This window comes from Lissotriton helveticus, chromosome 9 (assembly GCF_964261635.1).
Source record: "Lissotriton helveticus chromosome 9, aLisHel1.1, whole genome shotgun sequence".
NCBI classification, from domain to species: Eukaryota; Metazoa; Chordata; class Amphibia; order Caudata; family Salamandridae; genus Lissotriton; species Lissotriton helveticus.
The window spans coordinates 654,997,482-655,023,294 of NC_136070.1; the positions used below are offsets into that span (position 1 = coordinate 654,997,482).

Consider the following 25,813-nt stretch of genomic DNA (forward strand, 5'->3'; position numbering starts at 1 on the left):
ATGTATTAATTTGTTTTCGCTTACTTTTCATGTACCGCGGGAAATGGGGGTCTGAGTGAAAGGAGAGCCATATTGGAGGTCCCTTCTGCGCCTGTGCGACATTCGGCAGCACGAGGGACCTTGGCTGATGGAACATAGCCAGCTGGCAGTGATGGGCGAGATGCTCCTGAGAAAGTCACCTCTGCCCTGCGAGAACAGCGAATGTGGCTCCTTATGTGATACATTGTTATATTGCGCTACAGTTAGCTCATGGGAACCCCAAATCTGCTAGGCGGTACCCAAATATGTTAATGAAGGCTTCAATTCGCGTATTGTGATTGGTGTGTTACCCAAACCCTACCTTAGGACCAATCGAAATTGAGGGATTCTGACACTTTGCAACATTGGGGGGTGGTACACTGTCCCCAAACTGTATATCTACCCTGGGTTCACCTAGTGAACCGTCCGACTTGTCTGGTTTAGCTGACCTGTCACTGACCCAACGCACTCAATAGGTGACTGAAGATACAGAGCGCTGCGGAGCACTCTGTCCGAATTTGACCATAGACTAAGGTTCTACTGAACCTTAAAGTGCTGGCAAGGCACTTAACTGGGAGTTCGCTGACCCAATCGGGGTCTTGATCGATAGCTGCAGAGCGGGTGGAGCGCAGGCGTTGCTTCCGAACTGTGGGTTCCGGTCCTGTCCTGAAGAGGGTCCTGTCCTGAAGAGGGTCCTGTCCTGAGGGTTTGCCGTCCTGTCCTGAGGGTCCTGTCCTGATTCCTTTTTCCGAGGGTATCCTGTCCTGTCCTGGGTGTCCATTCTGCACCTGCTGTCCTTTGAGGGGTATCCTTCCTTGAGGGTTTCCTGTCCTTAACTGACCCGTGGCCAGGGTTTGGTTTCCACACCTTTTTCTAGGTAAATATTACTCTGAACCTCTTGAAATTCTTGCACCTTCTGAATTTCTAACTTTTGCTTAAATAAAGTTCAACATTGCATATGTTATATTTCCATGCCTTTCCGCAACTATTGAACAGTCATTTATAATTTTGCAAAGTTATTCCTATGTCTTCTCAATTGTTAGAAATTATATTTTGCATAGCAGTGTGTCATTTTCTGATATGGTCTAGAACTTCGTTGCCTAGATTGTTCAAAGGCCCCTTCACCTTAAGTGAAGCGTGTTATTCATTATAAGCTCTTCTACAGTAACACACACTTAGTCTATCCCTGTTTAGATAATACTGACTTGCATAGTATCTTTTCTCGTTACATTTTATTAATACTTTGATGATTACTCTGTCATTATTTCTTTCTGCCTATGTGATTTACGTTATCTTGGTTATTGATTGCCTTGTTTTATTGTACCTCATGCAAGAAAATATTGAACTTTAGATAAACATTTTAAAACTTCCAGTTGTCCGTGGTCATTTAAACAGTATTTGAATGGTATTGGTGGGGTTGGTATTTTGCTGCTTTTCCTTTACAGCTAGCTCCCTGATTCATTGTGGTCATTAGGCACCCGCATCGGTGGATGGTAAGTCGGGTGCACTGAAAATTGGTAGCAGGGAACACACACACACCAACTTGATAGAGCTCGTGAAGTCACCTGATCGATGTATATGGTGGTTTGAAAGTATATGGGCCCTGAAGCCGGAAACGGCGAAAACTGTTGGTCGGGTGGCCTCGCGCGCTCTATCATATATATATATAAATATATATATATATATAAACTTGTATAATCTCTTGTAGAATGTTTTTGCCGACCACTAATTACTGTTGGTCTCTTGGTAGGTGAGAGGTGTATTCTACTAATGCTGGGCATTGCTGACAGGTAACATTAATGGACTCGCCCACCCTGGCTCCATGACATGTGGTAACCCTCCTTGATAACACTTAATATGCTCTGAATATGTTAAGAGAAGCTCTTTGCATTGGTAATGATGATTTGGGGCAGGTATAATAGCAAGTATTTTTTTTTCATCATGTGTTATCATCGGCTGCAGCTACAGCTACCCATTTATAATAGATTTAACGAGTGAACATGTCCCTGGAATGAATGTGACTTCTTCTTCTGTCAGTAGAAACTCTATTCCCTGCCAAGTAGGCTGTAACCACAGGATGCACTTTCTGGGGAATATTTACTTCATCAGTCACGATTTAGTAACATTGAGGTTTCTTTTGTATCTGTTACACTTAACAAGCCCTGATGGATAAGTGTGACAAATGCAAAAACAACAGTTGATGGAGAGAATGCAGAACAATGTCATACATTCATCCCAGTACAGAGACCTGGGCCTAAATCCATCGTTGTTTTGCTCTCCATGCCATTCCAGTTCAGACATGGCCATATGCAAATCAGTCTTGACTCTGTGCCCCATGGGAACAGTCCAGCCCAAACTGCCAAGCCAGGTCCTCCCTGGACTGGAAAGAAGCATCCTAGGACCGGTTTCAGGCTTTCAGCCCTCATCAGCCAGGATAGCTTGATTCCAGTGGCATGGAGAGCACGGGACTCACGTCTGAGCATACCCATTTCACTCGGGGGGTGACAAATGCAAAAACAACAGTTGATGGACAGAATGCAGAACAATGTCATACATTCACCCCAGTACAGAGATCAGGGTCTAAATCCATCGTTTTTTTTTCACCATGCCATTCCAGTTTGAACCCAGCCATATGCAAATCAGTCTTGACCCTGTGCCCCATGGGAACAGTCCAGCTCAAACTGCCAAGCCAGGTACTCCCTGGACTGGAAACAAGCATCCTAGGACCGCTTTCGGACTTCCAGCCACTAGAATCAAGCTATCCTCCTTAGGCCTTAAAGACTTGTACTCCAAAAGGCAGTTGGTATAGGACTTTAGTGAGGCACTATCCCCAATAATATGAGTTTTCATACCTCAAGTAAAGATGAAGTAACACGGTGCAACACAAGGAAAGAAATCCGTTCTAGAGAGTGCAGAATTAAGCCTGCCATAAAAAGCACCAAACCCTCATCCTGCTTATTTGATTCCATCCCTCCCACTTTTACAAAACAACAAGCAAATTCTCTCTCCCAAAGGACATTTTGAGACAGACAGCAACTGGGGGTTGTTTACTAATTACCTTGTCGCTGACCAATGCCAGAGAAGCCATATGACCCTCAGTTACATCTCTGCCTTCTTCTTAGAATGAGTCAAGAGTATAAAAAGTCATTTGAGGTCAATTTTTAAAACAATTGTCCCAAGAAAGATGTATGTGCCCATTACCCTGCTCAAGGATACTACATAACAATTCAAAGAGTGAGATTATTGTTGTCCCTTGAAACACCCCTAATTGTAATGAGGGTTGAAAATAGTTGAAGACCATTAATAAATGTAATCAACATTGATTGTTTTTATGGTAATTTGTGTAAATGTAATCTCCTAGGTTCTTCATGGCTTTTTAATTGCTGGCATAAGCGTTTACATAAACAAGGGACAAATTAGTAGGCCTGGGCGGAGTTCACGAAGTCATAAAAAAACTCCACTGTGCTCCGCTGAGCTCCGCATGCGGTGGAGTGAGTTAAGTCACGCTACAGATCTTTCGTACTGGGATTATTACAGCACACATGGCACCACCTGCAGCACAAGAGGGTACAGCTTCCTTCTGCCCCTTGAGCTGATGTTCTACTTGAGTGGCAGCTTTCTCAACGCAAGTGGCAGGCTTCTCAATGTGAGCGGTAATCACCTGCTGTGACCGCCCGTGTTGAGAAATCTCCCCGAGAGATAGTCTAGCAGTGGATTTTCCTAGCTTGCTCTTGCCAAATTAGAGTGGCAACCCATCCGAGAGGAAAATCTCAGTTCCATGCTACTACACAGAGTTTTTCGAAACTCTACACTCTGTGCGGAGAGCAGAGTGGGTAAAACTCAGCAAACTCCGCGAGTGGAGCAGTTTACCCCCCAGGCTAATTAAAGGAATTCTTTATTTCATATTGCTTCCCCTGCACAGGACTGACCCAAGCGAATTAATAGACAAAGATCAGTGGGTCCCTGTGTTTCAAACTTTTGAATATGATTGAAGAAACATGTTTAATCCAAATCTTAAATTCTGCATAGAAAAACCTTGCTGAGAGTGATTTTTCATGAGTGACGCATGGTGATGCAATGGGCCCCACACCTACTTAGTTTTGAAACTCGATCTTGAAGGATTACTGTGTAGCCAACAATATATGAGAGTTCTCATTAAAGGCAAGAGTGATTTATTTTAAAAAAAATGATTTACTGCAAAGGGCCCTAAAAATAGATTACATACAAAAAATGTACAATGTTTATATTCAGTGGGTCTGGGAAACAACATTCGCAATACAAATATTTTAAAGAGTCCGATCCACATTACAAATAGTAGGCATTTTAAAATTCATCATGGCTGTACAATAACTATTTACAACTGCTTAATATTGCTCAGGTTGTGATGAATCAACGTGTCAAGACTGATATCAGTTAATTATTTGATGTAGGAGCCCGAGACCAGAGGAAGCAAAACTTTGTTGTCATTCAGGGTGATCCTCAACCGTATTCCTGAGATAGGGTCATCATCCTTCACCAAATCACAAAAGTCGAATCTTCGTGTTTCTCTATGGCTGGTGAAGCTTTACTGTTCAATGATTTCTAATGGTTCTCTGCATGTCCTCTGGTGGGATATGGTGTTTCAGCTCTGAGTGCTTATCAGACAGGGAGATGGTGAGGGATCCTCAATAAATGCTATCGGTGATATCAGCCACAGTGGTCCGAATCAAAGGCCAAAGAGATGGCACTTAGGCTGGTACCTGGAAGTCGAAAGGTACATGGTCAGATAGGTCAAGTAGGCAATTGTCCATCCTTACAGTGCAGCAAGCAATTGAGGCACCATGAGCTCTTAAGATATATTTTGGCTTGTTTCCAACTTTGGCTTGCAAAGAATTTGAATACATTTAACTAAGGTGAAGGGGATTCAGCACTGAAAAGATTGTGCCTCTTCAAATATGACAAGAGGTAAGTTAGTTCGTAAAAATGTGCTGCCTTCAAATATTGTACTCCCGCAGCTGCTTCTTGCTCTATTTAGTGTCACACCCTCTGCTACACATGAGCTACTCTACAGAATTCAAGACTCTGTGAAGTCCCTAAACAGGCAGTAGGTGTTTTGTAATCAGATGGATTATTTTTAACAATGTGATCCCGACCTGATAAATGCCAGTCTTAGACTCAAGGGGGCAGATACCCATGCTTACTCATGGCCCCCTCTTGCATCTGAACTAGATTTTCAGAATTTTTATGCTCTTCTTTTGAAATCACAAAGCATCCATACTGGGATTACAGCCAAGCTCTTGGTGGCTGTATTTTCAGATGATACATCTATGAATTATAAAAACAAAAAGGGCCTGGTTCACAAAAGTAAAGGTCCACTGTCTTTCTCTTCTAAAAGGTTTTGCACCCAATCTTTCCCAACATAGACGTATTTCTTTGATGACAACTGCTTTGGACAACCCTACCCCAGAATCACTCCTTCTCCAGCACCAATGGGATGTGATCCCTCAGTCTCTCCATGTCCATTGTTGGTTACATATTTCTCTACATATTTCTCTAGACTTGAAAACCTATGTTTTTCGTTCCTTTTCAACACACCCAATTGTAATGTAATTTAAAACATTAATCAAAGGCCTTCTGTCAGAAGTGCTTCTGGAAATATGAGACTGTGAAGGGCCAATTGTACTCTTGAACGTCCGGTACAAGAATATTGTGGCACACTAATGCCATGGACAAAATATCGAGGGACAAAATATTGAATGGTAAATGCAAAGAGGGGCAGATTCATTTACCATTCTTAACTCCACATAAATGAAGACATATGTATATATATTTTTGGTACACATATGTGGAATTAGGTACAGAAAATCTGTTCATATTCACCTTTTAATATTTTGGCTCGCTATTTGTCAGTTCTATTAGTGTCCGACAATATCAATGTTCAGGAGGCACATTTGGAAGGCTATATAATGGGACACAGTGAAAGCTATGCAGCATAATTTATTACATTCTGTGAGAATACTATTCTGCTATTTTATCACACATTAATGATGTTCTCCCAAAAAGCTTTGCCTCTCGTATCCCAGTATAGCACGTGGGTGAGGTAATCTGGTGAGTAGTTAATGTTTACCGTGGCGCAGCACCATGTGTTATTTTTGATTATTCTAAACTATCAATACATTTATTTGTGGAAATCTGTAATCTATGTAGCATAGAGTGGATTCTTTGGTAAGTACAGCAAACCCAAAATTGTATGGAAGAAGCGCCTGGCTACCCTCATGTGTGACAAGCAGCACTGTACAAATCCACCTTGCATTTATATTATATTCCAGTGACCCCATCGATTAGTGATGGTTTGTTGTGTGATCCTTTCAATCAGATAGTACTCACACTCTCACTGACATTGACAGAAAAAACAAAAGCATCAAAATCTTACCTCACCCTACTTAGAAAGTATGTAGTCGCACAACTTGAGAGTGTTTTTCATACTTTTGATCATGTCCTCGAGCTGGTAGATAGAGAGAATGGAAACGAGGAGGCTATTTAGATGTGACAACATGCATAACAGATGACTTATTTTTCTAACAAATGGTAAACTGTGGGCATTGCCAGTAACTAGTTTATCCCAGGGAATAGGAGATTGTGTTCTCTGTTGCTCATTGCCAATGCAGCTGAATCCTTTGCCTGGTTTAGAAGTGAGGATAGAAAAAGCTAAATTTGCTCCTACGGTGAAAGGGAATTTTTGATCCCATAGTTCCTTGCTCGTCCACAAATACGATCAACCCCTGTGTGCTCTGTTCTCTTCTCTCACAGGAGAGGTTAGTCTTGTAGTCAGAAGGGTGATTGTTTTAATTAATTCCTGTTTCCAGCAAGAGATAGCTTCCACCTCTATCCATTTACACTGTGCACTGAAACCAGCGTTGAAGTTCCGAAATCGGTTCTAGCTCTCTAAGGGTACCACTGGATGAGAGACTGAGTGAGTTACTACACCATTCACTCAATGGTAATATTGTAATGAATTCCTTTTGTTTCTGAGAATGGAGTACAGTTTCCATGGGCAGTTATTACTCTGGTATCTTGTGTATTTACTTTGTTTTGTGTAGACAGAATGGAAGCGACAAAGTTTCAGAGAGAGGGCACATGAACTTGCTGGTATAGAACTTTAAAGAAGACTCACATATTTCTCTGCTGCAATGGTGGGCATGTCGAAGGCATCCCTGTGTTCCGGTGGTGTTACTTCTTCAAGCAGAATAGATGGATCCTGAAAATATAATTAAAATATCAGCATTACCAAGACCGTTGTCAACACATCTAGACTCTCATGAGTCTCACAGAGACAGAAGTCACAAAAGGCTGCACACCTCAAGAAACTAAAAAACTAAGAAAAACATTTGTACAAGAGATAGCATACTATGTTCGATTCCTATTGGGCATTTCTCAGCCTTAGCACCTTGTGTTCACCCCCTTTAAAAGCAGAACTATTACTTTTGCGAGTAATGGATCAAAGATGCAGAAACAGTGAATAATGGTAAGCTGACAGTATACAAGTGTGCTGCTACCAGAAGTGGTCACTCTGCTCTTGACCCAAGAAATTGTGTATGTCTCTTTCTAAACAATACAGTATCTATGTTATCTGATGAATACCATCTTGGCTCCCAAAGTTCTCGCCTACTATTGACAAATCACTCACCTCGACTACATTGTAAAGAGCATCAAGAAAGAAATTACTGGGAGGAGTTGCCAAGTAGTGTAAGATGGAGGCTACATTTTACGCGAGCTCCATGCCAGTTCCGAGAATCCTGCTGAATCCAACCCTTAGGCTACCTTTTTCAGCCGTAAGTACCGGTGCGGTGGCCCATATACTAACCACCTTTGGTCCACCGGAGCCCGTCCAGGGAGCCCGGGATGAAAGCCATTTTGGCAATCGACAGCCTGGGTGTTCGTACGACCAGCCTTGAGACGTGTCTGCTGGTGACAAACATCACCTGAAGCTGTGAAATCACAATGGTGAACCTCCCTCTGCATTGACTCCTGGGTCGTGCAAGGGAGAGAAGACAGCCAAGTGGCTGGGGTGTGGCACAAAGCCGCTTTCACTTCCAAGAGGTGGCTGGAAACAGCAGAACAGGTACCTTAGAGTGGAGGAGCCGGACTGGGCGCCACACGTGGCCAGGGCTGCAACTGCAGACTGGGCGAGCCGACTATGAAGCAACCTTTTCTCTGATGCAAACATCCATGTTGTGGCCCCTACTCTTGTACCCTTTGTCCTACCCAAGCCCATGCAGGTAGCCAGGGATAAGAGAAAAGCAATAGGCAAACAACGACATGTCGGAAGACTGGACTGCTGCCAACGTACCCATCCTGGAGCTGCAATCCCACAGCGGCGATCCATCTTTACCTCCATATTGACTCTTGGGGCACAAAGGAAACAGCCGCATGGGAGGGGAGTGGTAGGGACCACTTTACATGTTTAGGCAGCCACATCGGATTGTGACAGCCAAATTGGTGGGCCAGAGTAGAGGAGATTGGATAGGCAGCATGAGCATCCAGGACTAAGATTACAGCCCAGGTGGGCCGGGACCCACACAAGATGTCTCGCCCCAAAGGTAGGAGACTGGGTACATGGCTTCAACCTCAGGAGGTGATCCCCCTCTGGAAGCCCAGAAGTCCAGGGAGACTGCTATAGCCAATGGGGGGGGCAGTGACGGTCACACAAGCCCAGCCTTACTCCACGCCTGATCACCGTGGAGTCTCAGGAGGACATCTGGAGAGAGGAGGGGAGAGAGAGTGCCCCAGCACTGGGCCTTTAAGACATGGCCTCACAGAAACAAGCGAGGGCAGATGTCCCTTGCATTGTGTGTAAGGAGGACCCTCCCAGCTGGTAGACCTGCCAGATGGCGTGGGGGACCAGCACCCAGAGAAATTCCTCACAGAATAGTTCAGAACCAGGGTCCCGGATTGTGAGCTATCCCCCTACTTCGTTCTGGAAAGGGCACACAGAGCGCTGGCCCCATGCCCTCTGCCGGTGACACAGCCTAGAGCCATTATCATTAGGGTACTGGTTTTTAGGTAGAGACTCTATCCCACGGCAGGCACGCCAACATCCAGATGTCCTTTGCACTGACTCCAAGTTTATGCTCTTCCCCAATTACACAGTTAAGTGCAGCTCCTTCGTAAATGTTTCTTTTTTTTTTGTTTTTTAATTTTCAAATTGCAAAGTAGGTAAACATACAAATTTACATTGAAGGTCTGTCACCCGCTCCCCCCCCCCCACTCACCTGTAACATTGGGAAAAAAAAAAGATTACAGCGGGAATTGGAATAAAGGGCACACAGAAAAGAAAGAAAAAAATTAAAACTAGAGGAAAAATAAAAAGAGAAAAAAAAGAAGGGAAAGAAAGAAGCAGACATAGGAAGATGCAGAGAATATTGACCGAGAGGGCGGGCACCGAATAATACAGAAAAAAAAAAACAGAAGTATCCAAGCTAGTCGGACAGAGTCAACCAATTAGTTAGATTTTCCCACACCTCAGTTCCCTTTCTCCGGCCCTTACGTCCTTTTTTTGCATATACAGCTATTTCCAGGTGATAAGTTGCCATAAATCCGGCAAGCCATTGAGAGAAAGATGGTGGCTCTGGGTCTAGCCAGGCTGTAGCAACACAGATCCTCCAGACGGCCATTGCTATAAATGTTAGGCCCTCGCTCTTCAGGTGTGGAGCTTCTGTTTGTGTCCAAGCATAATGGTAGTATGGTTCAGAGTTATTGACTGAGAGGTGACTTCTCTTAGAAACCCCTGTATTCGGTTCAAAGTAAATGAGAGCTTTGTGCAGGAAGCAAATATGTGTATGGAGTTGGCCCCGAATTCAGCGCATCTAGGACAGAGAGTACCTTGGCCGGTCCCCCATTTTGCTATTTTGCTAGGAGTGATATATAAGAAAAAAAATGTTTTAAAGTGCTGAGCTTGTAGTTTAGCAGACAGTAAAATATTTTGTGAGAGGGTAAGTGAATTAAAGAAAACATTCCTAGGAGAGTCAAGTTTGATAGACCATTTGCCTGCAATAGTTTGTAAATCGTCAGGAGTCTGTCTATTTAGGATGCTGTATAGTAGGCCAATTAGGGGGGTCAGAGGTTTTCTTAGGACATTAAGGAATTCTACCTCCATAAAACCAGAGGTACCCCCTACCTTCCTAGAGAGAAAGTCGTAGATAGACAGATATTTAAAAGCGTCCTCTTTCTTGAGCCTGAATTTATCTACAATGACAGGGAAGGGGATAACTCCCTCACTGGTAATTAAGTCACCTAATTTTCTAATACCTGCCCTATACCAGTCAGAGAAGTAGGCCCTTCCAAAAATATCAGGGAGGTTACTATTATTTAGAATAGGAGAATAATGGTTGTATCTGCCTATACCGAGGTATCTGCGGATGCTTTAAAATACTTTAAACGAGTTGAGCAGGGTCTTGAATCTGACCCGTTTAAAGTATCCAAAGGTAGTTTCTCATAACAGACACCCCCAGTGGTGATCCACCACCAGTAGTTGAAATGGAGAGGGCAACACTGTAGGGTACATGTCAGGACATTCTTTAGTTAGCTCATTACTGTATTGCATGACCGCGGCCCAGTAATACAAAGTGATGTTGGGAAAGGACCAGCCGCCTCGGTCTTTAGACAGGCATAATAGTCTGAGTGCCCTCCTGGGTTGTGAATATGCCCAAATAAATTGTGTGTAGATTTGTTGGAATTTCATAAGGTTAGCTTTACTAAATTCTAAAGGTATTGTCCGGAAAAAATATAAAAGTTTGGGAAAATAGGTCATTTTTACGACGTTGCATCTGCCAACTAAAGTGAGGTGAAGGTGATTTATTTATTTCAGTGCTTTCCTGGTTTGTGTGGCGAGTGGGTGTAGATTATTGGAAACAACTTCGTCCAGATTAGAAGAAATAAATACTCCTAAATATTTAGCTTTAGCTACCACCCTGTGATCGGTCCAGGAGATTTTGTTGTTATTTATTATCTGTGTCTTATTTTTATTAAGAGTGTAACCAGGAATCTTTCCAAACTTTTTTGCCTCATGTTCTAATCCAGTTATGGCTTTTAGGGGATCTGGTGATGTAATGGCCAAGTCATCTGCGTATGCTAAAATTTTTGTATTGGAGCCTTGGAAACTTATCGGTGGGATGTTATGGTTGCTTTCAATCTGTTTAATAAAGGGGTCCAGGTACAGGGCAAACAGCAGAGGGGAATAGGGGCAACCCTGTCTGGTGCCTCGGGATATCTCCAGTTGCTCGGTTAATTGACCATTTATAGAGACACAGGCCGAGGGGTTAAGGTAGAGCGCTTTTACGGTAAATGTTTCTTAGAGGTTAAGTGGAAAGTCAGGGCTATGTACATTGAATGTGCTGATGTACCCTGCCAAACTAAAAGTTATGTATCAGTAGGGAACCATTTTTATTTTAAAGCCCGGAAGAGACCTGGATCTGAGCGTCGGAGATGAAATAACTGCCCACATCAACAAAGGAGCCAATGACATCTCTGGAGACTGAAGGGGGTCAACCATCCCACTCTAGGCTGAAATGCAGCAGACTGATAGGAGGCCAAATCTGGTTATAACAGGAGGATAAACATAGGGCATCCTCCTCATAGAGCTCTGGCGAGTACCAGGGAGGGGACCCTACTAGTGGATGATGAGATATTATTCAGCGGCATAGAGGAGGGGTTTAGTCCCCTTCCTTTCTTTCCTTCATGTAGAGCTACAAGTGTTTTCTCATTCACGGAGGAATAAGAGACACATTGCCTCTGGGGAGTGGGGCTGGCCCGAGGCAAACCACTCCCCACAACACAAGATTATTGTGGTTACTTTATTTTGATTTAGTAATACATTGCATTGTATGTTGTTTCTATTGGGGTTGCTTTTTTAGAGGTGAAAAATGCTTCCACTTAGAGGTGTTGAGTAGAGAGTTGTTGGGGGGAGAGTTAGGTACTTTAGGGTTGATTTGGTCACAATACTACGCCTCATGCAAGACAGATTGCGGACCCCAGTCAAAAGCGCGCAATGACCTGCCATGACCTCTGGCAACAGCACCATCTGCTACAAGCAATTGTCTTGGAATTTCAGTGGGTTGCTGGATAAAATAAAATGCACAACTATCCTTCGACAGGCCCACAATCTGGTCCTAGTGGTTCCATTGTTGCAAGAGACACATTTTCTTGGGAATAGGGGTGCCTTTTTGGACACTATGTCTTTAATCATGCAGGGTTCACTAGGGGTTCCAGAGGAATTACTTTTCCCCTGATGGTCATGGACACTATCTGATGGTTACGGGCTTCCTGTTTGGCATTCCATTGGCAGTAGTGTCTATGTATATTCCACCGACCCTGCAGGCGACCACGATGAAAAATCTGATGACAGTTATCACCTTGGGCCTGGGCCTGGATGAGGAGCTTATCGTTCGGGCGATTTCAATGATGTCATGTACCTACAACTTGATTTCAAAAGAGGGGCTAAACCATTGCACCATAGGTGGAGTCCCTGCGGCTTTGTAATCCTTGGAGAGCAAAGAACAAGTCGGCATGTGAGTTCACATATTATTCCCACTCCCATAGGTCACATTCAAGACTAGACTACTTCTTCCTCCCAGCTGCTGGACTCTGATAGTCGTCAGGAGCTACAATTCATGCAGGGGTACTGTTGGGCCAATCACCGATTTAATTAACTATGGGGCTGGGGAGGTGTAGGTCTAACATGCACTGGAGCCTTTAGGTTGGGTGGCTGAAGGATGTTAGGTTTTAAGAACACATGAAGAAAAAGATAGAACTCTACTTAAGAGCAAGCTCCACAACAGAAGTCTCCCTAATCACATTGCGGGAGGCAATGAAAGCAGTTCTTTGGGGGTTAATAATGGCAGACTCGCCATTCAGGTAACAGAGACCGAATTGCCACATCGCTGGAGCGAGTGGCAAAGGGCTCCCATTGATCTTAAACCACTTCTGCTTAGGAGACCTTGCGCTCTTTTACTTTTTAATCAGCTAAATTCTCCTTTTAGTCACACAGTGCTCACCTTGTCAATCACCCCCTTCCCCGGTCCACCACTGACGTAGTCAGATTGTTGTGGAGGGAAGACGGGACCGGAAGTGATTACAACTTCCCCTCGCTTGCGGCGCAGGTTAGCAGACTAGTTGTTCTGCCCACCCTTAGTACAAGAACTGAGCATTCACACGCGCCGGCAGACTCGTCATTTAGGTAACAGAGACCGAATCGCCACATCGCTGGAGCGAGTGGCAAAGGGCTCCCATTGATTTTAAACCACTTCTGCTCAGCAGACCTTGCGCTCTTTCACTTTTTAATCATCTAAATTTGTCTTTTAGTCACACAGCGCTCACCTTGTCAAACACCCCCTTCCCCGGGCCACCACTGACGTAGTCAGATTGTTGTGGAGTCAAGGCGGGACCGGAAGTGATTACAACTCCCCTCGCTTGCGGCGCAGGTTAGCAGGCTAGTTGGTCTACCCTGTTTTACCATAAAAGAACGATGCCATTCTGTTCGCGCAGCAGACGTGCGCAGCGGGCGCGCTGAAGGCAAGCCCGTCTGTGCCCGTCCGTGCCAGAACTGGCCCAGGGCCAGGAATCGCTGCCCCCCTCCATCAGCCCCTAGAATTTACACTCGGGAGACACTACTACAACTCAGACAGGTCACAAATACACCATGCCTCCACTCATTTTCCCTGGAGGAACGACAAAGCAACTACACTCACTGCTCCTACACTCTATCACTATCTCCAAAGATAATCTCACCCCCCCCATCGAGCACTCAATCAGCATGGCTCTGCTGAACTGCAGGTCCCTACCCAAACGCTCCTTGGAAATCAATATGCTTCTCCAAGACACAGAGCTAGATGTTCTGTTTCTGACAGAAACTTGGCTATCCCCAAGCTCAGAGCCAGACACCGTTCAAGCCCTCCCCCCAGGATACCTCACCCAACGCCTCGACATAATCACTGGGAAAGGCGGTGGAATCGCAATCATTCACAAAAGTCACCTCTCCTGCCTCATACTAAACAGCCCGATTCTTGATTGTGAAAACGTTCTTTTTATCATACAACTCTCCCCTTTAAAATCACTTTCGGGCATTCTCCTGTACCGCCCACCAGGAGCACATGTAGCTCCCTGATGGAAGCCATCATCTCACGTGCCTGCTCCTCTTCCAACTTTACATTACTGGGAGATCTAAACCTCCACTTTGATGACCCTTCGGACGAAGTGGCAGGGGACCTAACACTTGACCTGGTTTCCTACCACCTTCTCTTGAAAAGCCACCAAGCCACACATGTAAAAGGCCATTTACTAGACCCCATTTTCTCAAACATCACCGAATTAAAAACGAGTAAGCTCCTCCCCATCCCGTGGTCAAACCACTTCCTAGTATCATTCCACTGGCAAACCAACACCGAACCCGCTCACGGGCCTCCACCTCGCTTCCCAGAACGCCCATGGTCAAAATTAGTCCCTGAGGACTGGAGACGCAAATTCGAAATCACCACCCCCTCATTCGAACCAGACCCAGTCTTAGCAGACAAGCAATTCTACACTTGGATAGAAAACTCATTAGATAAAGTACTGCCAAGAAAAATCTTACCTAAAAAAAATGGAACCTTCAAATCCCCTTGGCTCACCCCAGAACTCCGCGACTTGAAAAAACAATGCAAAAAACTTGAACGCATATTCAGGAAGGACTGGGCCAATAACAAAAAAATAGAATACAAAGTAGCCATCAGGTCCTACAAAGCTAACCTAAAAACAACCCAGGCGACCTTCTATAAAGAACAAATCCAAGCCTCCGCCAACTCCTCTAGGAAAACATTTCATATCGTCAAAAAATTGCTGAAAGTTTCAGATCCACCCCCCTTCACCGACCCCTCGGGTCGCAGATGCAACGAACTGGCAGAGTTTTTCTCCACTAAAATTCTAAATATCCTAAAAACACTCCCCGCCCCGACTACTCACCAGATTACCTCCCCCCAGCCCCCGCAATTAACGCCCCCCGCTTTGACTCCTCTCTCCTGATAAGGGAGATGCTCCCCCATATCTTAAACTCAATCAAAAGTAGCTCCCCACTCGACCCCGCACCTTTCAACATCCTGAAGCTCATGACACCAACCATCACCCCCCATCACTAACTTTACGCCTCCCTAGAACTGGGCACCGTCCCACCCAATTGGAAAAGGGCTCCAGTTAAAGCACTGTAAAAGAAATCCCATCTGGACTCCCTAGAGCTGGGCAACTACCGGCCCATATCCTTACTGCCTGAAATCAGCAAGGTGGCGGAGAAATTCGTTAACCTACAGCTCTCCGCCTTCCTCGAATCCAACAGACTCCTACACTGCTCACAGACAGGCTTCCGGCCTGGCCATGGCACAGACACCTCACTGATGGGAGTGGAGGAAGCGGCACGAATGGTCCTGGACGCAGGTGGATCTACAGCAGCGATCCTCCTAGACCTAAGCGCTGCCTTCGACACGGTGGACCGCTCTATACTTGTCCATAATCTAAGCAGAATAGGAGTCACAGGTTCAGCAATATCCTGGCTCAAATCTTTTCTAGAACATAGAACCTTTCAGGTCGCCGAAGGCAACATTAGATCCAGAGCTGTGCCACTCCAATACGGGGTGCCTCGGGGCTCATCCCTAAGCCCTACACTTTTCAACGTGTATATGTCCCCTCTGGAGGAAATTGTACCCCTTTCGGCATCAACCTGGCCATGTATGCCGACGACACTCAACTCATGGTCTCTCTAAATCAGATGGACCACTGCCAGGAAAAGCTATGCTCCTATCTCAAAGAAATCTCCAGATGGATGAGCAAATCTCTCCTCAAACTAAACGGAGACAAATCAGAGATCCTAGTGCTAGGCAATCAATCTAAACTCACCACAAAACTTTTGTGGCCATCGTGCATGGGACCAGGTCCCGCTCCCAAAAAAGAAATAAAAAGCCTGGGTGTCTGGCTCGATCAGGACCTCAATTTTCAAACACAAGCTAGGAAACCCGCGGGAACCTGCTTTGGTCTCCTACGCAACACACATAAAATCCTTCCCCTTTTACCCCCCCACTCCAGAAAACTCCTAATTCAGGGTCTCATCCTTCCAGACTGGATTTCGGAAACGCCCTATATCTTGGCGCCCCGAAATCGGTCATAAACAAACTTCAACTTGTCCAGAACTCTGCAGCTAGGCTGCTAACAGGCACAAAAAAACGATGCTCTGCTAAGCCTGCCCTAAGCTCCCTACACTGGCTCCCAATCCATGAGAGAATCAATTTCAAATCCCTCTGTATTACACATAAAATTCCACAGGACAAGGGCCCCCCAATCTTGAGATCCCTAATCAAACCATACAAAGCCAACACGAAGCTAAGATCCGACCACCTCTTTCTGGCAAACATTTCCAGAATCAAGAAAGCGCGGTCAGGAGGACGCCTATTCTCATACAATGCCTCCAAGCTCTGAAATTCCCTTCCCCTCAACATTCGCAGGGAAACCAACCTACTAAAATTCCGTAAACTCCTGAAAACCTGGCTGTTCTCTCAGGTCTCTTCTGTTCCCGAGCTAATTCCTCGAGTCCAGTACAGGGAGACGCCCCCGGGTAGCTACGCGCTTTACAAATTCACTTCCAATTCCAATTCCATACCCTGTGGGAGGAGAAAGAAAAGTACAGCACTGGAAAGGCACATTGGGGAATTAGAATATCACCTGAACCAAATGAGAGATTATGACACATTTTGTAGTCTAGAGGCTACTAAGGAGGCCCTTAAACAGAAACTGATGACTCATGCCAGGGCACCAGTGTCTGATTTTTAAAAACCGAGAGTAGGAATTTGAGGCAAGACAGGATAATTGCTAAACAGGCTTGCAGCCAACTCTGGAAGACAGGTTTATCCCATAGACATGGGGCCTGACAGTGGGGTGACCCATTACAAATCACACATTACTATCAGGCACTTTACCAATCAAAGCCGCCGGGTGGGTTGGAGCTACAACACCTCTTAGCTGCAAACCTCGTCATGCCGAGGCTCTCCAGCAGTGAGAGGGTGAATTTAGATGCTCACCTGTCAAAGGAGGAGTTATATGCAGCCTTGTAGGAGATGCAATCTGAGAAGGTACCTGGTTCAATTCTTGGAAAGGTTTGCATCAACACTACTCTCACTTCCTCACGAAGGTTGAAGCTGCAGAGACAGCTTTGCTACTTCCTTATGATATCTGGAGTGCCTCAGTGGTAGCCGTCCCCAAACCATAGAGCCACCTACAGACTGCGCGTCTTACAGACTGATCTCCCTAATAAATATTTAAGTCGAAATAGTTGCAAAGGCCTCAGCAACCAGGCTACTGAAAAGGGTGAGACCCCTAGTGCATTGCGATCAAAATGGCTTTATGCCAGTCAGAAGCACAAGGCCTTGTCTTAGGAGGCTAAATATGTACTTGGACCACATACATTCTGTATCTGACCACACAACCGTGATGCAACTTGACTTTGAGAAGGCCTTTGGCCCATTTGAATGGTCTTTCGTCCACAATATCTTAAAAAATATTAATTTTGGTCCTAGATTCCTTTAGTATGTGAGGCTGTTATACATGATGCAATGGGCTAGGGTCAGAGTGAACAGGATTTACTCAAAGCAGTTCCAGATAGGCAGAGGCCTGCTGTCTCCTCTCCTGCTCACTCTTGCAACTGAACCACATGCCAAATAGATTGGCGGGACGTGCAGGTGTAGAGCTTGAGGTATGGCGGAAAATTAGAGGGCTGCATCTCTTTGTATGCAGACAATGTCCTCCTTTATATCCAGTGCCTAAACCAATCCATCCTGAAGAACAAGTTACTTACCTTCGGTAACGCTTTTTCTGGTAGACACAATATCTGCCTGTGGATTCCTCACCTTGTGAATATCCCCTTGCGTCAGCAACATTCGGAAATTCTTTTTGTAGCCTCGCGCAGACGTGGACTAGGACGTCATAGAGACACGACCTCGCTCGCGACTCCGCTGACGTCACCGATGCCTACAATAGGCCCACGCCGGCGTGAAGACATCAGTTCCGCCATTTTTTCCGTGCCATCGAGGCACACGGACGGACCAATGACAGTAAAAATGCATACAGTATACACAGTACACAATAGTAAAGGTAAAACACACAGTGTGAAGCAAAAGCAGGAAAGCTATTGAAACATTCCCTGATAACAAACTATAAATACATTACATTACAGTAACACTGGTATAGAAGAGTGGACAACGGGGAGGCGGGTGGGTCAGTGAGGAATCCACAGGCAGATATTGTATCTACCAGAAAAAGCGTTACCGAAGGTAAGTAACTTGTTCTTCTGATAGATACATCTGCCGTGTGGATTCCTCACCTTGTGAATAGAGTCCCACAGCAGTCCCCACTCCCGGAGGAGGGTGTCCACTCTTCTAAACCAGGAAATCCTGAAGGACAGAACGCGCAAAATGACCGTCCCTCCTCACCTCGGAATCCAAGCAGTAATGCTTCGCGAAAGTGTGGAGGGAAGACCAAGTTGCCGCTCTACAAATATCCTCAACAGGCACACCTCTAGCCAACGCAGAGGTCGATGACTTAGCCCTTGTAGAATGGGCCCTTATACCCTCTGGTGGTTCCTTACCGGCCAAAGAGTAGCAGATCTTTATGCAGAGGACGATCCATCTCGACAAGGTTCTTTTATGGACCGCTCTTTCTTTCTTGCAGCCAGCAAACCCAATGAAAAGCTGGTCTTCCAAACGAAAGTCCTTGGATCTGTCCAAGTAAAAGGACACCGCCCTCTTAGGGTCCAGACGGTGCAGTCTCTCTTCCTCCTTAGAAGGGTGAGGGGGAGGATAGAAGGCAGGTAGGGTAATAGACTGTCCTAGATGGAAAGGAGATACCACCTTAGGCAGAAAAGCAGCCCTGGTCCTGAGAACCATTCGATCAGCATGAATGGTCAAGAAAGGGGGCTTGTAACTAAGAGCTTGAAGCTCACTTACCCTCCTTGCCGAGGTTATTGCAACGAGGAAGACCGTTTTAAGGGTAAGAAGCCTCATGGGACACTTGTGAAGAGGCTCAAAAGGAGCACCCATTAAAAATGTCAAAACTAAATTCAAATCCCACTGAGGCACAATAAAAGGGGTAGGAGGGAACTTATTAGTAAGACCCTTCAAAAACCTTAAAACTATAGGAGATTTAAAAAGAGAAGGCTGGTCAGGCAAACAGATAAAAGCCGACAGCGCAGAAAGATAACCCTTCACAGTGGCAACAGCAAGGCCATGCTGAGCCAGAGAAAGGGCAAACTGGACAACATCAGACAAATGGGCTCTCAAAGGGTCAACAGACTTTTCAACACACCACGTGACAAATTTCGACCATCTATAAGAATAAATGGACTTAGTGGAGTCACGCCTGGCTGACAAGATGACATCCACAACGTCAGGCGGGAGGGAAAAGGAAATCAGGTTGCCCCGTTCAATCTCCAGGCATGAAGGTGTAATGTCTGGAGGTGGGGGTGTAGAACCTGCCCCTCCTTCTGAGAGAGGAGGTCTGCCCTGAGAGGGAGACGGAGCGGCGGGTGAGAGGAGAGGTGGAGAAGATCTGTATACCACACCCTTCTTGGCCAATCCGGAGCGACCAATATGACTTGGGCCCGGTCTTGGCGAATCTTCCTCAGAACCCGAGGAATCAAAGGTATGGGAGGAAACGCGTAAAGGAGTTGATTTCCCCAACTCAACTGAAACGCATCCCCCAAGGCTCCTTGCATTGGAAACTGGAGACTGCAGAACGACAGGCAGTGCGCATTCTCGCGAGTGGCGAACAGGTTCACCCGAGGAGTCCCCCACATCCGAAAGATGTCGTGAACTACCTCTGGGTGAAGCCTCCACTCGTGGTCGGCAGAGAACTGCCGACTGAGACTGTCTGCACGAACGTTCAGAACCCCGGCCAGATGATTTGCCATCAGACAAATCTGATGGTCCTGAACCCAGGACCAGAGACGCAGAGCCTCTCTGCAGAGACACTGCGACCCCACTCCTCCCTGCTTGTTGATGTACCACATCGCGGTCGTGTTGTCCGTCAGGACTTGGACCGAACGACCGCGAAGGGAAGGGAGGAAGGCCTTGAGCGCTAAACGAATCGCCTGCAATTCTAGAAGGTTGATGTGAAGCAACCTTTCCTCTGGAGACCAAAGGCCCTTGACCTCCAGATCCCCCAGATGAGGACCCCACCCTAGAGTGGATGCATCCGTAATCACTGTGGCCACCGATGGAGGCAGCTGAAAAGGCTTTCCTTGAGACAGATTGCCTTCCACGCTCCACCAAGACAGATCCGCCGCAGCTTCTCTGGAGATCCTCACAGACTCCCTGAGATCTCCGTTGTGCTGATACCACTGCCTGCGGAGGCACCACTGGAGTGCCCTCATGTGCCAGCATGCATGGTTGACCAACAGAATGCAAGAAGCCATCAGACCGAGCAGGCGAAGGACCTTCAGGACTGGAACAACCGCTCCATTGTAAAATAGAGGAACCATTTCCTGTATGTCGCGAATCCTTTGAGGGGGAGGGAATGCACGACATACAGTTGTGTCCAGTACAGCACCTATGAACAGGTTGCGCTGGGAGGGCACCAGGTTCGATTTGGGTACGTTTATCGAAAAACCCAACCTGTACAACAACTGAGTTGTCTCTCGCAGATGATGAAGCACAGTCTCCGACGACCGCGCTTTGATCAGCCAGTCGTCCAGATACGGGAATACAGGAATCCCTGATCTTCTGAGATGCGCCGCCACCACTGCCATCACCTTGGTGAAGACCCGAGGCGCAGTAGTAAGTCCAAACGGAAGGACCGCAAACTGGTAGTGCTGCGATCCCACCGTAAAACGGAGATACCTCCTGTGCGACTTCAGGATAGGAATATGAAAATACGCATCCTGCAAGTCGAGTGACACCATCCAGTCTTCTTCCAGCAGCGCCTGAAGAACCTGAGCAAGGGTGAGCATCTTGAATTTTTCCTGTTTCAGATAAAAATTCAAGATCCTGAGATCCAGGATTGGACGAAGTCTGCCATCCTTCTTGGGAATCAGGAAATACCTGGAGTAGCATCCCTGACCCCTTTCCTGCTCTGGGACCACCTCTATCGCACCTTTTCTCAATAGAGTTTGGACTTCCTCCTGAAGGAGTAACAGATGTTCCTCTGAGCAATACCCCTGGCAAGGAGGGTAATTGGGAGGGAATTCCCGAAAGGGAAGAGCATACCCATTTTCTACGAGATTGAGAACCCAAAGATCTGATGTAACCGATTCCCAATCTCGTAGAAAGTGGGTAAGCCGACCCCCCACCGGACCCACATGATCCTGAATGGCGGATCTAGGGCTGCTTTTCTGTGGCTGGGGGGTTGGAAGAGGTGGAGGAGGAGGAGGCTTGACGTCCTCGAGGACGTGCCCTCTGTTTTCCCCTGTATGATCTATACAAGGTATTCTGCTGCTGCTGTTGTTGTTGCTGCTGCTGACCTTGTCTATATGAATGAAAGGAAGAACGGCCAAACCCTCTAAATTTCCTGGTCGTAGAACCTCTGACCTGAAGGCCAAGAGATCTAGCAGTTGCTCTGCTGTCCTTGAATCTCTCCAAGGCAGTGTCTGCTTTCCTTCCAAAGAGCCCCTCACCATCGAAAGGTAAATCCAATAGAGCAGACTGTACATCAGCTGAAAAATCAGACGACTTCAACCAGGCTGAACGCCTCGTGGCCACCGCCGTGCCCATGATCCTTGCCACAGAATCCGTAGTATCAAGCCCACTTTGAATGACCTGACGGGCTGCCGCTTGAGAATCAGACAAAGCTTCCTCAAAGTCTTTTCTGTTATCCTCAGGAACCTTAGGGATTAATGAATGCATAGAGTCCATAAGAGCATGAATATATCTACCCATAAGGCAAGTGGCATTAGAAGACTTCAATGCCATACTAGCTGAAGAAAAAGTCTTTTTTGCAACTTGATCCTGTTTCTTGGCCTCTTTGTCGCCAGGCACCTGCGGAAAAGCACCAACTGACTTTTTAGAACAAGCGGCCTGAATTACCAAACTCTCAGGAGAAGGATGAGAAGACAAGAAAGCAGGATCCTCAGGAGCCACTCTATATCTCCTAGCCACATTTTTTGACACTGCAGGAGCAGAAAAAGGTTTCTTCCATACCTCCATAATGGGATCCTTTAAAGCATCATTAAATGGCAGTAAAGGTTCCACTGCCGAATTCGGAGAATGAAGGACCTCAGTCAGTAAGTTTGACTTAAATTCGACAGTAGGCAAAGTCAAACCCAAAAGTCCTGCTGCCTTCTTCATGACAACATGATAAGGTTGAACATCTCTGGAGGGTGCATCAGGTCCTGAAGGTAAAGACCACTCTGGGGAAAATTCGAGACCACTTGCTTCCGCTAGGTCCTCAAAATAACTCCCCTCCAGCTCACCTTCCTCCACTTCAGAAGAAGAATCACCAATTCTCTGTTCATCAAGAAGACGTTGAGCTTCTCTTCGAGACCTCATTTTAACTCGAAGTGCCGTCGAATCCCGCACCGAATCCGACGGCGTCGGAGCCGACTTCGGAATCGAATCCGAGGGCTTGGAAGATTGTTCCATAGATTTGTTAGGAGCTGGCGACGTCGGAGCCGGAGTCGTCGACTTCGGCCGAGCCGGCGTCGATACCGGCGTCGACCTCGGTGGAGCTTGGTACTGCCACAGCGGGGTCAGGGCTGGCATATACGGCATGAAAGGTGCCGGAGCATATGAGTGAGGAACACCCAAATTAAAAGCCATAGGACCCATGGGACCCGAAGGTGCTCCAGAGGGGTACCACGATCTTGAGAACACACGATACATTGCGTTCAAAAACGCAGAGGGGTCCTGACTTGGAGTCGGGAATGGTGGATGTTCAGGCTGATCTCGAGGTAGGTTAGAATCTGTTTCCACAACAGGATTCGAAGTTCCCTCCTCAATAGGAACTCCATCGGTGTCACCTGGAGCCGGAGACGGAGTCGGAGACGGAGCCGGAGTCGGATCCGGAACTGGAGTCGGAGAATGGACCATCGACTCCGAAGGCGAAGCCTCACCTTCTTGATCCGACACTTGCGGAGGAATTACCTTCGATTTCATCCTCTTGGGAGATTTCGATCTAGAACCAGACTTATCACCTGAATTATGACGGGATTCATGCCTCCTTTTCTTATGCTTCTTACGAGAACCGGAAGCGTGATCAGACGAAGACTTCGAGGCCGACACCTCTCGAGATCTCGACCTGGATCTCGACTTCGATCTCTTAGAGTGCTTCGAGGATCTTTTAACTTTACTCGCCTTTAGCTTAGCCACAAGAAGTTTCGATTCTCTTTCTCGAAGAGCCTTCAGATTCATCTTCTGACATGATGAACACTCGTCAACGTCGTGATCCGAACTCAAGCACCAGATGCAGTCTTGGAGAGGGTCCGTAACGGACATCATCTTCCCACACTCTCTACAAGGTTTAAACCCTGTTTTCTTTGTCGACATGACAATCGAGCAAAAAGTTCAGAGAATGGAGAATCGAGGAAATAAAGTAACAATATACTATAAGCTACAGAGTATCCCGAAACCGTTAGCGTCGACGACGCGGAAAAAAGGAAACTGATGTCATCACGCCGGCGTGGGCCTATTGTAGGCGTCGGTGACGTCAGCGGAGTCGCGAGCGAGGTCGTGTCTCTATGACGTCCTAGTCCACGTCGGCGCGAGGCTACAAAAAGAATTTCCGAATGTTGCTGACGCAAGGGGATATTCACAAGGTGAGGAATCCACACGGCAGATGAATCTATCAGAAGCTAATTTATATTCTAAAAATCTGCAAAGAAGTGTCAGGCCTGAGGGTGAACTGGGGGAATCAGCCATAAACCCTATGGTGGGTTCTCCTCCAGATTTACTTCCAGACTCCCCGGCAAGCTGGAGTTTTTAAATACTTGGTGTTAGATTTGTCAGTCTTATGGTGGTCTTACCTCAATCGTTTTGGCTGCACATTTTGCTGAATCTTTTGTTGGCCATAGGACTTTGAGCACTTTACCACTGCTAATCAGTGCTAAAGGGCATGTGCTTCTTCCCTAAACATGTATGCAATTAGTGTATACTTAATTGACCTATTAAATTTACTTGTAAGTCCCTTGTAAGGTGGTATACCACATACCCAGCCTCTGTAAATTTACTGCCGCTAGTGTGCTGCAGCCATGATTGTCCCACCAACAGAAGAAGCCTGTCTAACCAATCTCGGCCTGCCACTGCAGTGCCTTTGTGGGCAGTTTACTGCCACTTCAACTTGGCATTTAAAACTACTTTCCAAGCCTTAAACTTCCATTTTATTGCATATAAGTCACTCCTAAGGTAGGCCTTAGGTAGGCTTAGGGCAGGGTGGTATGTAAGCGAAAGGTAGGACATTTACTTTATAGTTTGCATATCCTGGTAGTGACAAAAAGCATATTTCATTTTTCTCTACTGTGAGGCCTACTCCTCTCATAGATTAGCTTCAGGAATTCCTTAATACACTTTTTAAGCTATAATTCCTGATCAGAGAGGAGTAGCTGTTTCCTGTTTCATATGTTTGGAATGGTAGTGATAAACCTTTCTTACTGGTGAGGTTTAATTTACCATTACTATTTTAGAAATTCCACTTTTAGAAAGTGGACATTTCTCTGCACTTACTGCTTTGTGTGCCTGACAGCCCGTCTCTAATGCATGTCTGGGGTGGCGGACAGCTATACTTTGTGCATTCCCTCCAGACAGCCACAACACAGGGAGGATAGGTGGGTTTGAGTACCCATCTACATACATCTGCATTCTGATGGCCTTGCCTGGGCTGGATGGAATGGAGAGGTTAAGACTTCACTTGAATAGGTAGTATCCTGTCCCCACACAAAGGACTGATTACCCCCCACAGATAGCCTGGCAGACAGGTCTGGCTTGTAAGGGGAACATGTGCATTTAAGAGAGCTGCCTTGAAGTCATCTCAAGCCACAACAAAGGCACTTTTGGGTATAAGTACTGGGTTTCTGACCCCCCCCCCTAAAAAAAATTAGGCACTTATGGATCTTGAACTTGAATCTTTGTTACAAGGACTGTTGTGCTGTTTAAATAACTCATCTTTGGACTGCAGGCTTGGAAGGTTTGCTTTTCTCTTGTGTTTCCCTGCTGTCTGCTGCTCTTTGACTCTGCAGAAGGAGAGCCTGACTCTACCTTCCCTACAAGTGAACTCCAAGGCGAGCCTCCGCTTGCTTGAGACTCAGGGATATCAAAGTTTCTACCCCTACTCCTGCGCCTGAACTCACTGGATGTGGCCCAGATACTTGCTGCACGGAATTTGATGCATCTTCTGTCTGTGTATATCAGAACGGGTGCATCGATCCGGTTGCGCAAGTAAAATGAGCACATCACATTGGAACCAGCACTTTGCCTTCAGAGATCGATGCATCAGACAGAGTACACCGCCACTGCTGCTTGGTGAGATTGATGCATCCCCTCGACTGCGTGGTAGAATCCGATGCGACAAATTGTTCGACACCTCATGACTCCAGCACCTGTCTTCGGAGCTGACACATCGCCTTCACTATATGGCGAGGATCGACACATCTCACTGTATGCGATCAGGAAAGGTGCTTTGTTCACTAGGTCCTGCGTGGATTCTTTAGCTGGCCTGCTCTTCCATGTGGTCAGCCTGATATTTGACTTCGACCTGGTCCAGCACGACTTAAAGTAACCTTTTTAGCAGTACTTGCTTCTAAGCACTTTACTGCATTTATGCCTTT

At 46.3% G+C, this 25,813-nt stretch overlaps 1 protein-coding gene across 1 annotated transcript in view; it reads right to left on the reverse strand.

Moving 5' to 3' along the window:
* Positions 1-4,231: 4,231 nt before the first annotated feature.
* LOC144782909 (uncharacterized) overlaps positions 4,232-25,813 on the reverse strand; it is a 39,505-nt gene continuing 17,923 nt past the window's right edge. Inside the window, exons 4-6 of the mRNA XM_078662158.1 lie at positions 7,172-7,255; positions 6,431-6,502; positions 4,232-4,757 (exon numbers count right to left, since the gene is read on the reverse strand). Coding sequence (XP_078518284.1) covers positions 6,437-6,502; positions 7,172-7,255 — 150 coding nt within the window. The 3' untranslated portion in view covers positions 4,232-4,757; positions 6,431-6,436. The remainder of the gene's footprint in view (positions 4,758-6,430; positions 6,503-7,171; positions 7,256-25,813) is intronic.